Source organism: Podarcis liolepis, assembly GCF_965112155.1.
Source record: "Podarcis liolepis genome assembly, chromosome: 8".
NCBI classification, from domain to species: Eukaryota; Metazoa; Chordata; class Lepidosauria; order Squamata; family Lacertidae; genus Podarcis; species Podarcis liolepis.
Genome location: NC_139560.1, coordinates 32,643,341 through 32,660,724, shown reverse-complemented (window position 1 = coordinate 32,660,724; position 17,384 = coordinate 32,643,341). Strand labels below are relative to the sequence as shown.

The following is a 17,384-nucleotide window of genomic DNA, read 5'->3' as shown; positions in this document are numbered from 1 at the left end:
CTTCTCCAATCACAAAGGCACAGGGTAGCATTCTCCAGGGATTTTCTTGCAGCTGTGTTCAAAAGTGAAAAGAAATCATGGGGAACAGATTGACAGCTACTTCAAAATTCACTGTACATAACTGTATGACAGGAAAACAGCCTTCTGCCATAGGGTTGGTCATATAGAATCCCTCACCTCCTCAGAAGAACAGAGAGGCAGGTAACACTGGGCTTACTGTGTGGTCAGAAACTATGGAGAGTTGTCTTTCCATAACATGATTAACTTTCCATCCAAAGTAGTAAACAATACAGTAACTGCATGACATGAAACCCCACAGGTTTGTTTTGTGCTTAATGCAAGCAGCTTCATAAGGCTGTGACTTTGAGTAGGGATGGTGGTAGGGCTTAACCACCTGTAGTTTCCCCTGCTCAAAATCATCCCTCAGTTACAGATCCATTTTACAAGGATAATTACAGATTTGAACCCAAGGAGGAAAAGTCAGTGGAGAAATAATTACATGCAGGTGCACCACCCCTCGGCTCAAAATCACAGCCTCCTTGCTTTTGATTTACAAAAAGGCTGTTGGATTTTCCTTACATGCAGTTTGAGTGTAATGTGTAGATTATCCTGTAGTTAGTCTCCTGAGAAGCACACTAGCTATTCGTACATGAAAACTGAATGCAAAGGCCTTTTGTTGTTATTTTAAAAAGGTAGGATCATTGGATCTGCTCATACTTCAAAAGCATACCTCTGCTAAATAAGTTGGATACTAGTTCTGATTCATTCGTGGGTTTTGTACGCCCAAAATTTGAAGAAACCAGGAGGATGCAAAGGACTGAATGCAGCCCAATGTCCTACCCCAACAGAGACATGCTGTTCTTTTACCACTTGCACTGGCTAGTGGGGTTTGAATAGTGACAGCTTTCCCAGTGCATCCCTGAAAACAGACTGCCTACTACAGAGCAGTAGAGGGCTAAAATTCAGTCTTCACCCAACCTGCACAGGAGTCCCAGTGCAGGACTGCCCCTTCTTACCCTATATGCACACCAAACCACAATCAGGGTGCTGCATTCAAGAGAGTAGGCTCACACTGCAAGAAAGTCCCTGTAGGGTAATCATCTCTGAATGACCCAAGCAAGAAAACCAAGCTACATGCTGCAGGGACATTTTGTAAGTGTTAGGATCTTAGTCTTTCCTATTCATTCTGTACTTCAGGAATCTGAATTGGACTATTCTGAACTCCCCTGCCAAGAACATTCCATGTTTAACGTTTGCTTTCTTTCTTTTCACTTAAAATATTTCTTTCCCACTTTTCTGCTTCTCCCCATCCTGCCCTAAAGAGGTTCATGTGGTTCCACATTCTTCCTAGGATTGTCAGGGAAATGCAAGTCCTTCAAACATTAGCTTGGCTTGCCTTCTCTGGTGGACAGTTCTCCAGATGAGTGGAAAGGTTCAATATGAGAATTCACTACCAAGCCCTTTATGGCTATCTTTAGAAATATTAGCTAGCGAAATGGCTTGCATTCAAGGGCACATGAGAATAAGGCACTGGAAGGGGGAAAGGGAAGGAGGAGTGCATTTCAAATCCATTACCACCCAAATTATTTGCACAGAATCTGACAACATTTTCCACTTTGGATGTACTAAGAAACCAGCTGCTTTGATAAAAGAATAGCAACACTTATTTCTTAAAATTCTACACTTCCATTCATATGCAACACAGTCCAACCCCCTGATCTACCATGCTGGAAGAATGGGAGGAAGATGGAAGCTACCAACAGTGTTAGCCAATGGAAATCCCAAAATGGGGCATTTATGGGGGTGGGGTGGGCTGGCTCAGGATCTAGCAGATCATGTGCTGCCATCATGCGACAGCAACAGGACTGATCTGGGTCTCTGATGCACCAACCTGGGAGCTGGCACAGTGAAGCAGTAGGGTTGTGGGTGCACACTGGCTGCACTGCTTCATCAAACCTGCCACTCTCCCTGCTAGGAGTTATGACTGCAGCCCTAACAAAGAGATTAATCAACTAAAGAGTTGCTTGATAAACTGGGAGCGGCAAACATAGCATCCACTGAGGCTGAGCCACTGAGAGTTCAATGCACACTTGCTTGTTTTATTTTCATTTTATTTTCTGGGGATGTTTGGGCTCTAGGGTAGTATATTTTATAAGGAATGAAAACGTAAATATTATTCTAAGAATCAGTAATTTTTGTTTATTGTATGTACTTCCTTCAATGTCTCCAAAAGCATATATATTGATATTTGCAGATTTATTATTTGTATTATTCTTATTATTGGCAGATTTAACATATAAAAAAGAAAATGAAAAATGAATACACAGCAAATGGTTAATCAAGGAAAAGAAAATCTTATCCTGTGCCACCTTGATTTATTTAGACCTCTAAACATCTATATCCCTTCTATCTTCTACCATGGGATTCAAGACAGTGTACATGATGTTCCCAGGTGGTCTTCCATGTAGGAAATGACCAGATCAACAGCTGCTTAACATAGCAAGTTGGCAGCAACATCTGTCTTTTGACCATGCCCTGGGACCACTGTGTGGGAGATCTCTTTTGCAATAATGCTATAATTATTCTTTGATGGGGGGGGGGGCAATTAACCATTGGTGGGGGAAGGCAGAGAAACTGATGATCACATGCCCTTAGATGACCAGGTTACAAAACCATAAAGATGTTAATAATGCCTAACTGGATCAAAATGCTTAGAAAACATAACTATCTCCTGGGGGTTGGGGATGTTCCCAGAGGGACTAAGGGTGTTCTGTGACCTCTATTGCCAAAACTGCTCCTACAGATCACATTCATAGGCTTTCATAGGCTTCTGAAGCTTGTGAATTGCAATCATATCCACTTTTACCAGAAAACAAATTCAGTGAGACTTACTTCTGAATAGTCATGTATAAGATTGTACTGTCAGTCTTTAAAAAATGTAGAGACCAGCTTGAAAATGAAAGCTTTGCTATTCTCACATAACAGCTGTTGAGAGATCACATCCATTCTTAGGAATGTCTTAAACGGGAGATTTGTAAAATGCAGAATTGCGGTGGGGTTGTTTTTTTAAAAAAATAATAAGCCAAATGCTATCCAGTAACAACATCTGCAAACTGAAGAATGCCATAAATATCTACTGGGATGGACGAACAGTTCCGTTTCCTGCTAACTTTCCAGATGCAGCTTCTCAATCTCATCCAGAAGGAAAGGGAAATTTCAGAATTCAGAGCACACTTGAAGCAGATAAGATGTCAACTAATGAAAAGCAAGAAGTAGAAACGGGAGGCTAAAAAGCTGCCCTGAGGTTGCTTTCTGAAGGGCAGTCAGAACCAGGAAAATTAAAGGAACACTTGAAAACACACAAACCTCTGATTGTACATGCCTCGAAAGTTATAATTTGCTCTGTAGTTTGGAACTGGCTTTTGATCTAATGGCCTATAGATGGCGGGCTCTCCTCTTTTCATAGCAAGACCATTCAACTCCACTGTTGGGGTAATGCTGCCTGTCAAAAACAAGAAGATATAACCAGCATTTAAGAAGTGAAATAGAAAGACAAAGTTCAACACTGCTTCCATTTTCAACTTAAATTATTAGTGGTTAGAATGCAGAACTGGCTTTTAAAAAATCAGATCTAGATTTGGGTAGAAGATTCTACAGACGTCTCAAGCATGGAGATAGTCTTGTTGATTTCATTTATTTTTACATGGTTGTTAAAAAATATTTGTAGCCTGTCCTTCATCCATTCAGATACCAGATTTTTAATGAAACTACAGAAGGCAGAAAGTGATCTGCATCCTCTATGGTGCATTTTCTTAGCAATGTTTGTATTAAAGTGCTAAGCAGGATGGAGCAAATGATATTCCTACCTAGATGGAAAATCTTAACTATGTATGAAAGCACAAAGGATAACAGGTATATTTTGCTCCCAATAAAGATACATGAAAAAAGCAAGCATGAATTGGTTTCCTAGGGCATGTGCACTCACATGGCTATTCCTACATCCCTGAGCACAATTGTAGCCAACAACTAGTTTTTCTCACTGGGTGCTTTTGAGACTCCTGACCCCAATCCTCACACACAACTGGCCTGCTGCCAAGTTCTTGACACAGCCCCTCTACTGCAGAGGTGGGGAAACTGGATGCAGCTGGCCGGATCTTTATCTCCCTTATCCCCTGCAGGCCAAGTTTGTCACTCCTTTGGCATCACAAAGACATCAGGTGATCCACTTTTGCCCACAGTTTTGAATCAAACCATGCAAAGCCACAGCTCTGTGCTTTGCAAATGCAAGTGATCTGTCATCTACCCACCACTAGGTTGAGTGGCTTTCTCTGCAATGGCCTCATGACTTTTGAATTCATTGCTAACCAATGAATTAAACTTCAGAGATGCCTTAAAAACTCACTCATTTTCACTAGCTTATTCATAAGTAACTTTCTGTGCTGCTATTGAGTTCCTTCTCAATAGCAAATGGTTTTGTGGGGGGGAAAATGTGTTTTATTTTTGAACTGAAAGTGTATGTATTACTACCAGGTTTTATAAATGTTTGCATGTGTTAAAGAAGATTTGGTATTCTACTTCTGTTTTACTATTGTTGGAAATTGTATTTTTATTAGGTATTGCATAAGCTGCCTTGAGTATGTTTTACTCATGGTCTATAAATACTTTAAATAAATAAAATGTATTTGGTTTCTAAAATTCTTGCATTTTCTGCACAAGTAGCACCCAAGACAGCTTACAGAAGCAAAACACAAAGAAATGCAATAAATCATTTTAAAAGCAGTGTGGCATTGTAATATCTTACAAAACTCCTCCTAGTGGTGTAGCAATGAAAACTACTAGCACATTTGCAAAGCTAAGCAGGGTCTAGTATGGTTTAAAAATTGGATGGGAAACCGCATGTTGTGATTCCTGCATTGCAGGGGGTTGGACCAAATGACCCTCAGGGAAATCTCTTCCAACTTGACAATTCTATGAAACAAGTTTCACATCAATTTCTTTACTGGGTGGTCTTCCATGTAAGAACTGAATATTGTGAAGCTACTCTATATACAGGATAACTAACACCAGAAAGGCAAAATAATACACTGTATTAGACCTACTGTCACTCCACACAACACTTTGGCTTTGTGATTTGCACAGAATAATTTTGTACTGATAAAGAGAACTATTTATAAATGATTATTATTATTTGTTAGTTTAATTTTAAATCATCCTACATCCATTTAAACCATGCAAGGCATAACATGTCAATCACATGAATACAACACACAATAAAAACAGAACTTTGAAAAATCTAAAACAATCATTACAACATACACAGCAGAAAACATTAACAATGACAATAATGACTAATATTCATGCTTAGTCTACAAAAAGCCTGAATGAAAAAACACAGCTTGAGTTGGCATCAAAAGGTAGCTACTGAGGGTGGCAGACATACTTTCAGAGGGATGGTGTCCAACAGTCAATGTGCCAGTACAGAGAAGACCCTGTATTGTGTCACCACAGAAAACAGGCAGCACCAGCAAACTTCCTTTGCCAATCTCAACAGATGTACTGGGAAAGGCAAGGCATTCCCAATATGCAGTGAAATACACCCCAGAATGTAGTAATCCACATTCTATAGACTGTAGAATGTAATAATCTACATTCTGAAACAAATTTTACATTCAGAACTCTGTTAGTTCAGCTTTCGAGAGTCTCAAGTTTTATTTTAATAGAGATCAGTATGAAACTGCTATAGTAGTAAAAGTTTTATCATCTTATTTTGACAAATAAAGCAGAAACACACAACATTTTAGTTGGTTCTGTCATGATCTTACTATACCAACACAACTGTTACTAGCGGTGCTTTTCTGTCAAAAACATAGTTTGCTTTCAGAAAAGTGATATAGTAGATCTGACGTCCCTCCTTTTGCAATTTAGCAACATAGGTTTTGAATCACAGGTGTTCTACAGCCCTCTGCTGGTCAAACAGTGCAAAATGTATAACCGAACGCATCCTTCGCATGTACCGTATTTTTTGCACCATAACACTCACTTTTTTCCTCCTAGAAAGTAAGGGGAAATGTCTGTGCGTGTTATGGAGGAAATGCCTACGGGTGGCATGCCTATGGATTTTCCTCCTCTAAAAACTACGTGCGTGTTATGGTCGGGTACGTGTTATAGAGCGAAAAATACGGTACTTTCACATGACACCCTCTTGCAAAGACATGAGTTAAAAATTCTTCCTTGTCTAGCTTTATTAAGAGAAATAAGCAGTTCAAATGTGTTGATTTTGTGTCTGGTCACTATTCCCTCCCCCAACAAATTAATGCAGTTCATATTAATGCAATTTACATACTTTGGAGCTGAATCTTGCAGAAATATGAAAGCTCAATAGCTCTTGCTATGGAAATAAAATGAATAATTATGTAATCTCATGATAAGAGTATAGCTTTTCATCATTCCACTGATTCCTGTTTTCCAGCTTCACTTATGGTTGCTATATACCACAGCTGAAATGACACTAACCCAGGCTGAACACATTCATGAATACTGTGGCAAGTAGAATGGTGACTTACCTGGATTATTATTAACATTATTTTTGGGTGGCCTAGGTGCTGGTTTGGGGAGGGTAGTTTCACTCAGAGCTTTGCTAGCAGCAGAATGATGAGCCTTTTTAATACTGCTTCCTTCAGCATCCCATGTCTGCTCTCCAAGAGTCAGCTGCACCGTGAACATCTTCAAAGACGTAAAGGGCAAGTAAATAAGGTAAATGTTAGCAAGAGCAACCCTTGTGAAATACGTCATCTACTCTCTGGAGATTTTGGACTGACTCTCATCAGCCCTAGCAAGCACAGGTGAGTAGTGAATATATTACCTCTAGTTTACAAACACCAGGTGTATCTCCATGTGCCATTCATATTGCCCACCACCACTTTTTTGCACAGCTGATGGAACAACTTCAGAACTATTGGTAATGTGGGTGGCAAATTTCCTACTCTCAGAGTGCAGATGTCCTTGGAAGCACTGCATAGAGCTAAGGAGGAAGTAAGAAGAGCAATGCTCTTCCCCACTTCTTCTTTCAGCTGAGATTAGCAGCTGAGCAGCAAGCAGAATGATCAAAAGGGAATGTCAGGAAAAGGGGAGCAACCTGTGAGACTGGAGTGGAGACCAGGGGGAGAATCATACACACACAAAAGTCAGGACCATTGAAACTGATCCTCTTGAAATGGCTTGTTTTCACCCACACCCACCATAAACCACAAATCACATTAATGAAATGTAGAAATCATGGGCCTGGTATTTTCCAGTACTGCCATGGCAGCAAAACAGGGAGCAAAGGGACAAATCCTTATAGATCCTCGTATTTTTTACTATCAAATCATAGGTCACCTCTGTGACCCTGCGTTCTGAGACTTGTTGGTGGTTTTTGTCTTCCTATGTAAAAATGAAAAAGATTGAAAAGGATCTCTGCCTTGGCTCAGTGTCACAGTCTGCCAATTTAAGCTTTAATTTGATGGTAGCTTTGGAAGGGCGCTATTTTTTTAAAAAAAAAATTCAAGGCAATCTATTTTAATCCTATAGAACTGAAGGAAAAACAAAGATCTTGTGTATGTTTCTGTACGTTCTGCATGTATCTACCAAAGCAACCTTGTGTTTCACCCAAGTTTGGATGCAGAACTATGTAACAGCTGGCATAAGGTTAGATACTAAGGTGTATCCTTCTGCTTATGAAAAGAATTTGAATCTAGCAGATGCTCCTGCTGCCAGACAAGGGAGAGAGATTTTTACTGACTGCTCTCTTCTCCTTGTGCCCCACACCACACCACCTCCCATGCTGTTCTGCAGAGGGCACAAGGGACTGTAGGGGAAGGAGCAATCTGAGAAAATGGTCTCTTCCACAATTTACTAGCAAGTCCATCCTGTGAGCAAAGTTCCACTCTGGGTCACTATGGATCCAGATGTGTATGTGTGCATACACCCACACAATTATTTAAAGTAATGTACAAGCAGCTACACACCAGGCAATGGAGGGGGGCGATAAAGATATCCAAATAAATATTCCCAAAGAAGAATGGAGTCAACTTTTAACAGCCAGATCCTCTTTTATTGTATCAACCAATTATAAGGTCAACTGCATCAAAATCACTATCTGGTGGCACTGGTTTCTCTGGAAAACAGGATCATGAAGAAGGCAGAAGATGGAAAATGTTGGTTTTATGAAGTCACGAAAGGGTATTTCTTCCATTTGTGATAGGTGTGCATTAAAACAAAGCAGTTTTGGAACTGCGTGGTTGAAATGATAAGGGAAAGTTTGTACAGCTGAGACTTATTACGTGTGTAGGAAAGAAAAAAATCATATATTTAGTGGCAACATAAAAGTTACAGAACTGCAGGGATGTTACACTCAGCAAGGATTACTCTGTTCATAATCTGTTCTAATGGTAACAAATGGAATATACACTGGAAATGTATGAAGTTACCTTGGCATGAGCAGGTCCTTGTTCATTCAAGAGCTTATACAGAGGTTGAATTCTATTGAAACGGGCCAACTCATTTACCAGACACATTGGAGTTTTCTCTTTGGGGTTTGCCATGTTATCTTGTAAAGGAACTGTAAATAAAATTGATACAAGGTTGTTTTTATATGGAAACATCATCATCAGTTTGTAGAAATAGTAAAAAAAAAAATCTAGCTAAAACTTTGGAAAACAAATCTCAGACACCATGTTGAAGAAAAAACTAAATTTGGATGGTAAGTCTAAAAGTCAGGATCTTATACCTAATGTATTTTTACTTCAACCATATGAATCTTAAAATATATGTTATATAAATTCCTTAATGTTAAGTTACTAATTAGAATCTTTATGAATACTTCAAATAATTAATACCTGTTATGTGCTCGTTTTTGGCACATACCATATTTTTCGCCCTTTAGGGCGCACCAGCCCATAGGGCGCACTTATTTTTTTGGGGGGGGGAGAAATAAAGGAAAAAAAATATCCCCCCCCCGAGCCCCAAAGAGCAAAGAAGCCATGACAGCAAGCGGGACGGATCCCGCTAGCTGTCCTGGCTTCATTTTTAGCCCCTGGGCTGGGGGTCTGGGAGCGAAGGCGAGGTTGCGCTCAACCTCGCCATCGCTTCCAGAGCTTGCGGGACTGGGGGCGGGGGAAGCACGAGCTTCCCCCTGAGGAGATTTCACCCCTCCCACATCCAATAATCTACTGAGGCGTCTGCTGATTCTCCAGAGAGGAGGAGGCATGTTCTGCTCTCTACTTATTCTGCTCCAGCACCACATCAAAGAGTCAGTCAGTCAGTGTGTCGGAGAGAGAGAGAGTGTTAGAGAAAGATTGTGTGTTTAGATAAGGTTGCTGCTAAGAGCAGCTGCAGACACTCAGTGCGGTTCAGCATTCATTTATTCTTAGACCTATTTAGCTCTGTATATAGTTGTATTATAGTTGTAGTTATAGAATAAAGAAGATATTCTACAGAGCTGCTCTCCGAGTTGTTTATATACTCTGCTAGACTCTGCTGTGCAACGACTATCTTCTTGTGGGAGTGAATCCGGTGCTCACAACTCTAAGCTGTGAGTCCACAGCACTTTGACCTGTTCCTGTGCAGAAGGTGGTCTCTGGAAGTGCTACCCAGCTCGCCTAGCCCAGTCGGGGCTGAAGTGGATGAGTCCAGTTAGTGGCACTGGCTCAAGGGCGATGCTGACACCCCCGACCCCAGCCCCCAGAACGGGTCCGGGAGCGATGGCGAGGTTGCGCACCCTTGCCATCGCTCCTGGAGCTTGCTTGCAGGGCGGGGGGTGGGGGAAGCCTGAGCTTCTCCCGACCCCAGCCCCCAGAACAGGCTGTTGCTCACAAGGCTTGCGGACATCTCGCGAAGCACGGGGCGCACTCCAGGGAGCACCCCGTGCTACGGGCTGCAGGCTGCTGCCCGCAAGCCTTGCGAGCCCGGCGGGAACTCCTGCCGGGCTCCCAAGGCTTGCAGATAGCTTCCTGAAGCCTGGAGAGCGAGAGGGGTCGGTGCGCACCGGCGCCTCTCGCTCTCCAGGCTTCAGCGAAAGCCTGCATTCGCCCCATAGGACGCACACACATTTCCCCTTCATTTTTGGAGGGGAAAAAGTGCGTCCTATAGGGTGAAAAATTTCTAACATTTCTTGAACTCAATTTGTCTATAGTGGATACTCGGGTTGCAAACATGATCCGTGCGGGATGCACGTTCGCAACCCGCAGCGTTCGCAACCCGCATCTGCGCGTCTGTGCACGCACAGGTTGCAATTCGGCGCTACTACGCATGCACGACTGCCAAAACCCGGAAGTAACCCGTTTCAGTACGTCCGGGTTTCGGCGGTCTACAACCCGAAAAAACACCATCAGAAGCATCTGTAACCCGAGGTATCTGTATTGCATCCAGACATCACCTGAGTCACATTTACTCATTCAATTCTCCCACTGGTGGAAAGAGGGGTAGGAGAGGCAGTCCTGCACCTAGGGGTGGCACAAGCCACCCACGGAGCAGGGCAATCCGGGGCAGAGCACACTGTGCAGAACCTCCACTGAGTCCACAAGCCCCATGTTGCCGTTTCGGGCAGCGCAGAGCCTGCAGGTGTCCAAGTCAGTGTGTCACTCCCCAGGAGAGATGTGTGGCTCGGGCACACTGCAGGCCAGTGATGACACCTGGGGCGGCCCACAGCCACCAAACACCCCTTCCTACGCCACCGCCCGCAGGCCCCTAAAAATAAACTGCTCCAGAAGGCTGGAGGGTCTACCAGAACAGCATGAAAGATGGCTACTACAGAAGGATGAATCGGCTTCCATTAGCAGAAGGGCAAGTCTAGATCTAACCCATTTTTTCTGTTTATTGTTTCTCCATTTCTAGCATCTCCTCTAATCTAAGCCTTTTAATCACTGCTCCCTGAACTGAAGAAAGTTTTAAAATAAATAAATAAATAATTATTGGTTTTTCACAATTTTTATAACCACAGACATTACACAATACAAACAAACACATAAACAAACATATATAATTTCAAATCCTTTTTTCTTAAACCTTACTTCACCGACTTCCCCATACCTCCCCTTTCTGCATCCCAATTTCCAAATTTGTTTCAGCAAATCCTACCCCTTGGTTTTATCCAATTTTCCCTTATTCTTTTCTTTTACTTAGTCTTTTACAGCTGTAATCCCCTTTTTTATAAAACTTCAACATTTTAGCATTCATTAATTTTACAATGTTTCTTAAGATAAATTCTAAATTTCTTCCAGTCTTCATCCGCCGTCTCTTTCCCCTGGTCACGGATTCTGCCAGTCATTTCAGCCAGTCCCATACAGTCTATCACCTTCATCTGCCATTCTTCCAGAGTGGGTAGATCTTGTGTCTTCCAATATTTTGCAATGAGTATTCTTGCTGCTGTTGTGGCACACATAAAGAATGTTCTGTCTTTCTTTGGCACCAATTGGCCGGCGATGCCCAAGAGAAAGGCCTCTGGTTTCTTAGGGAAAGTACATTTAAGTACCTTTTTCATTTCATTATATATCATTTCCCAGAAAGCCTTAATCTTTGGGCACGTCCACCAAAGGTGATAAAAAGTACCTTCAGTTTCTTTACATTTCCAGCACTTATTATCAGGCAAATGGTAGATTTTTGCTAGCTTGACTGGGGTCATGTACCACCTATAGATCATTTTCATAATATTTTCCTTTAAGGCATTACATGCCGTAAATTTTATACCGGTGTTCCACAACTGTTCCCAGTCAGCAAACATAATGTTATGACCAATGTCCTGTGCCCACTTAATCATAGCTGATTTAACTATTTCATCTTGTGTATTCCATTTCAGCAACAAGTTATACATTCTTGATAGATTCTTAGCATTGGGTTCTAACAGTTCTGTGAACTGAAGAAAGCTTGGGAATTGCTAATATTTTATTCCTCCTGTGATTTTATTTCTTCTCCTATTGTTTATGTTCATTAACAACAGAAAATTTCATTGCAGGTTTACTTTTGGGGCCAGTGTTTCAGTTTACAAGGACAGGAACAATGTTTTACTTACAGAGCTACAAAAGAAATACCACTTGCTGCCAAAAAAAACAAAAACAAAAAAGTCTTAGACATTTTGTCCTAGTGTAGAAAATACACTTGGAAAACTTCATGCAGTTTTAAACGTTTCAGTAGAAGGTACAGTCAAGCTGGGAGAGAGGTGAGTTCTTTTCAGGGCTTCGATAGTGCCCAGGAAACAAAACTCTACTTTAAGCTAAATTCAACAAAAGCAGTGAAACTGCACTAATTGTGTTTTAGGTGCCTCTGAGTACTTCTTTCATTCTGTGCTCTTTGTGAATCACTTATTCCAACCCCCCTAACACTGATAACACAAAAAGAAAATACAATTTAAATCCGCCACCGCCTTACCCTGTGAGTTGCTAGAAGGTATGGAATCCACCTGTCCAGTTGTGGAATTATTACAATTGACAGCTGCTTCTGGAATGGATCCATTCACTGAGGGCTGAAGAACCACTGAACCTGTTGCTGTTACTGATGGGGTTAGCACTGCTGGAGACTGGGGAGGTCCAGAGTGATTTGGTGTGGTCTGCATCATGACTTGTGCCATTGATTTTTACTGAAGGGGGGGAAAGATACATCAAAGTATTAGTATTATTTTGTGCTTCTTTCCATCCCTAAGGGAAAGCACAAATATGACCAGCAATCCAACTGAACTGTTCAAAAACAGTTTTCAATTAAAGAAATTGTCAATCTTGGCTGTATTAGCTACGTCCTTCATATGTTCAGCTCCGTTGCCAGGGCCAGACCAAGACATTTTGGCACCTGAGGTGAACCACAAAATGCCCCCCCCCACTGCCAGAGAAGGAGTGAGTGAAGACCTGCATCAGGAACAAGGTGGAGGGATAAAGATCTACATCAGGATCCACTGCCCCTGTAGATCCTGCTGCCTGAGGTGGTTGCCTCATCTTGCCTCATGGGTGCGCAGGCCCTGTCTGGTGCTTTATACCAACTGAGTACAGACTCTTAAGGGCACCTTCCATGGGACAGCTTATTGGTGGCTTCTCCCTGGTTTGGAACTTTTTGCCCTGAAGTCTGACAAAGCCTGAACCACTTGTGTTTGTGAGGGGGGATGTTACTGTTTTGTTTTTGTGCTTTTATCCTCTATTTTTATTTTGTGAACCACCCTGAGATCTTCAGATAAAGGGGAGTATATAAATTTAGTAAATAATACAGTCGTACCTTGGATCTCAAACACCTTGGCTCCCAAACAAATCGGCTCCCGAATGATCAAAACTCAGAAGTCCCTAATCATAACCCCCATGTGAATTGTGGGCTTACTGTACAGAGTTTATCATATCCTTCAACTAAGCAGTAGCTGTCAATCAATAAAATCCTATGCATTTCTGCAAAGAATTAAGTCGCATTGAGTTCAATGGGACTTTCTACCATGTAAGTGCATGAGACTGTGGCTCATGTTTTCACTGAAAGGCTCTTGAGCCACCTGACTAATTTGCAACAGCAAGCGTGTTATTCAGAAGACTATTGCATGTACTCAATATTTAAAGTGCTGGAGGTAAAGTTATTGGTATTGGGCTAAAATGATATCAGCCATTGGGACATGACATCTGGCTGCTCAACCAATGGCATCAAAACTAGGTAGCTGAGTAGGCAGGTCAGAGGTCAAAAAAATTAGAGTTAATAAAAATGCAACCCATCATATTGATGTATCATTTGACAGTTTAACAATCAGAAAAGTAAAGATGATAGTGGCTTGCAACAACGTCCCAATTCATTTATTCTGTCTCTCTTTCCCTCTTATGAAAGCTGTCCAGAACTCCTATAAACCAAATGTTTACTCAATAACTTTTTGTCACAAAGTATCTGTGACTGACACACATTTTCATATCACTGCACTGTCCTTACTAAAGTTCATGTATCACTATGCATTTTAGCAACTTAAAATATTACTATGACCAGATGTAAAAATGTTTTAATGGAATTAATCAGTTCAGAGAGTGGCTAGATAAGCAATATTCAAACACTCGTAACAGCTAATCCAATAAAGCTGAAACTGGGAGATGTCTGAAACATTAGTGGATTAATTCAAATCAGTATGTGAAATTCCTTCAGCCTCCTTGCCCTTTCACCTTTCTGTCTCATGGTACCTCTTCCAAGTCCTCAAGCATGCCCAGCATGCTTGTCCCCAACACTGTGTGTATAATGAAAATGAGCTAAAAGACAAATTTGCCTCAGAAAAGCTGGATTGCTTTGCTTATAGGCACTTGGGAGTATTTATAAACATTCCAGGCCATCACACCAACTTAGTCAATTGGTGTCAGATTATCACTAGCACAATACAAATATATTTTTACTTGGTATTATTTCCTTTACTAATTGACTATACAACATATATCATCTACTTGTAAACATAACTTTGTATGATCTTTAAAACCCTGATCTTTGAAAACTAATCTATTCATTTACTTTCATTTCTAACCTACTCATTCTCTTGGGCATTACAACTAAGTATCAGAAGACGCAATCCCCTTGTTGAAGCTATGTAACCTGGATGCAGTCAGTACCTGTATAGGAGATAACCACCTATGTAGACTGTCTTGAGCTCCATCACTGAAAGGCGGGGGAGAAGTTTAAAAAATGAAAGAAAGCCACTGATGCCTTCCTGCATAACTTTTGTTTCTCACCTTCAAACACAACTGCAACTCCATCAGATCTAACATGACAGAGTATTACATAGGTGAGGAGGTGGGCATGCCCCACATTTATTCATTTAGGGTTGCTGGTGGGACTGATGGGCATTATGGATTGCAGGGGGCCAACCAGTTGCAGATGCTGCCAAGCAATGAACCACTGCATTCTACATCAGGGGAAACTTACATCTTTCAAGGATAGGTCCTGTGTATGATGCTTTTTTATATACTGATATTACATTAATAAATGTAATATCAAATTGGATCTGCTGTAGAATGTAGTCATCCATTTCCAGGCAGCATCTGCACTGGTTCCGCAGATATAGGCTGTTCCTCTGCAAGCCATAACTTCCATCAGTCTTGGTGGGCCACTTAATGGTTTTCTGCCCATTTTAACAATTGTATTTCACTGTGCTAAATGATGTATTATTTTAAATTGTATTTTCATTGCTATTTTTGGTTCTTACATATTTTGTACTCTACTGTATTACAATTTTAACTCCATAGAATTCAAAATTTAAAACAGTAAAATATAATAAAGAAGTGCAAAAATACAATGAAAATCTATATGAAATGTGATGGATGTACCGTTCCCGTCTTTTAACCACAAATCTGCAAACATGCCATCGGCCAACTAAATGAGGCTCACAGAACACAGGTGGCCCAAGACCACAGTTTGGGAATCCTTGATCTATACTGCCCTGAGCCTCTTGGAAAAAAGGCAGGATACAAATATAATGAACGTTCATTATTAAAATAATGGCCCAAGGCATAGTACAAACAAAACACGGCTGCAACAGAACACAAAATCACATGGGTGGGAGACGATGATAGGACAAGACATGCTTTAAGTGATCAAGTAATTTATAGGCGGTGCAAGTTGCAGTCAAATGAAGAATTCAAGCCATGCTTCCTCAGGTTATAAGCCTCCTGCCTAACTCCACATTAAAGAATGAACCATGGGGATTAAGAAAGTGGAGAAAGTGGTGAATCAAGGGTTCCCTACGCAGTCCCTGGACTTGGGAATGAGCTGTGAAGATCAATACAGCTTCCACTAGGTGCCGCAGCAACTGAGCCAAAAAAAAGTCACACCCTCTCTAGGGACAGCCATGGAGGAAGAGGAGACTAGTTTTGGAGGTTTTTTAGCTAAGCAATGAAGGGGTCCAATAACCAGAGCTCTGTGGCCGAAAAGAAACAGGCAGGTATTTATATAAAGTGGACGGAGAACTTGTTTCCCTTTTGGGAGTGGGGGGCATCCCTTATTTCAAGGCACGTCCATTCCAAGGAGGAGGAGGAGGAGAGCGTTGGGCTCTTTCTGGCTGCTCAGGCGTGCTCTTTTATTTAGTGTTTGTTTTGCCTTTCGAGAGCAGCACGCTGCTCCCCGGGCAGCCGTCCCTCTCACCTGCGCGCCTCGTCCGCCCCGCAAGGGCGACCTACCAGGCTCAGGGCGACGACGACCGAGTCCCCGACCCGCCCGCCTCCGGGGCAGAGCGGGAAGGAGGACGGCAAGGCAGGGAGGCGGCTCCTCTCACGCCGCGGAGGCTCCAGCATCTCCCGAGCCCGGCGTCAGCCGGTGCGCTCGCCTCTGCTCCCCCCCAGTCCCTCCCGGTGTCCCGTCGGGGTCCGTCCGGGCACCCCCCGCGGCCTCAGTTACCTGGTTCCCAGGGACACTTTGGAGACGCCTCCAACATCGGCAAACACTAAAGAGAACTGACCCCGCCGCCGCGCCTCGGCCGCCGCCGGCCCCAACCAACCGCTCCGCCACCCCCCCGCCGGCCGGCCGCGGCGCTAGGCCCGCAACCGCCGCGGCCTGCTCGCCGGTGCCGGCCAGAGAGCCACGGCCTAGAGCTCCCTGGACCATCCCGCTCCCCGGCCGCCGCGGCGGAAGCCTCCCCGCGCGCGACCCCCGCCGCCGCTCCCCCCCTCTCCTGGCGCCGCAAATGGCCCCGTCCGCATCCCCTTCCCTTCGCGCCGCCCGAGCGGCGGAGGACTCGCCGCGCCCCCCAGCGGCAGCTCCGGGCACCGCAGGGCTCTTTCCGAGAACCGTCGCTTTGGTCCGCCGGGTTTGTGGCCCCCTGTGTGGGCAGGAACGGAGCGGGGCTGCTAGGCGCTGGCAGCCGAGGAGGCGCCTGGCTGCCACTCGTTGCACCTGCATCGGATCCGAAGCAGGAGCTCCCCTGCAGACTGAACGGACTGCGCTGCGTTGTTCTTTTTCTTCCTCCCCCCCCCCCATTGTATGCAAGCCTTTGGAGGATCAGGCGCAACACTATAGGCAAAGTAGATTTACTCTTTAAGAAAAGTAGGTAGTTGGAGGCTGGAGTTTTCAAGGGCTCAGCCCAAAACAGGCTCCCCTCAAAAATAACATTCTGCTTCAGCAATTAGTTCTCTACTGTATTTTGTACAATTTATATTTTTATCCCACATACTCCCCCTCCTCATTTTATCGTCAGAACAACCCTGCAAGGTAGGTTAAGTGGAGAAGGGCAGTGATTGGCCAAAGGCCACCCGGTAAGCTTCATGACCTTTAGAATAGGGTGGCTCTCCACATCCCACCCCAAGGCTTGAACTATTTTGGCAGCGGAAGGGGAGAGAGAAAGAAAACTTACAGTAGACTCTGTTCCGGGGGTGGGCAGGCAGAGCCCAGCATCTTGATAAGGATGCAGATCTTCCCCTTCCTGCTCA

General features: G+C 43.2%; 1 protein-coding gene across 4 annotated transcripts in view; it reads right to left on the bottom strand.

Annotated features, from left to right (window-relative positions):
- The window catches only part of STAU2 (staufen double-stranded RNA binding protein 2), a 140,895-nt gene extending 124,210 nt beyond the window's left edge, over positions 1–16,685 (bottom strand). For 2 of the 4 annotated variants that reach the window (XM_083517266.1, XM_083517265.1), the window contains exons 1-5: positions 16,357–16,511; positions 12,403–12,610; positions 8,469–8,599; positions 6,564–6,723; positions 3,367–3,502 (exon numbers count right to left, since the gene is read on the bottom strand). In XM_083517266.1, the coding sequence (XP_083373392.1) occupies positions 3,367–3,502; positions 6,564–6,723; positions 8,469–8,599; positions 12,403–12,601 (626 nt within the window). In that variant the 5' untranslated portion in view covers positions 12,602–12,610; positions 16,357–16,511. Of the gene's footprint in view, positions 1–3,366; positions 3,503–6,563; positions 6,724–8,468; positions 8,600–12,402; positions 12,611–16,104; positions 16,305–16,356 lie in introns of those variants that run through there. The other 2 variants (XM_083517264.1, XM_083517263.1) reach the window with 2 other exon arrangements.
- Between the last annotated feature and the right edge of the window lie 699 nt (positions 16,686–17,384).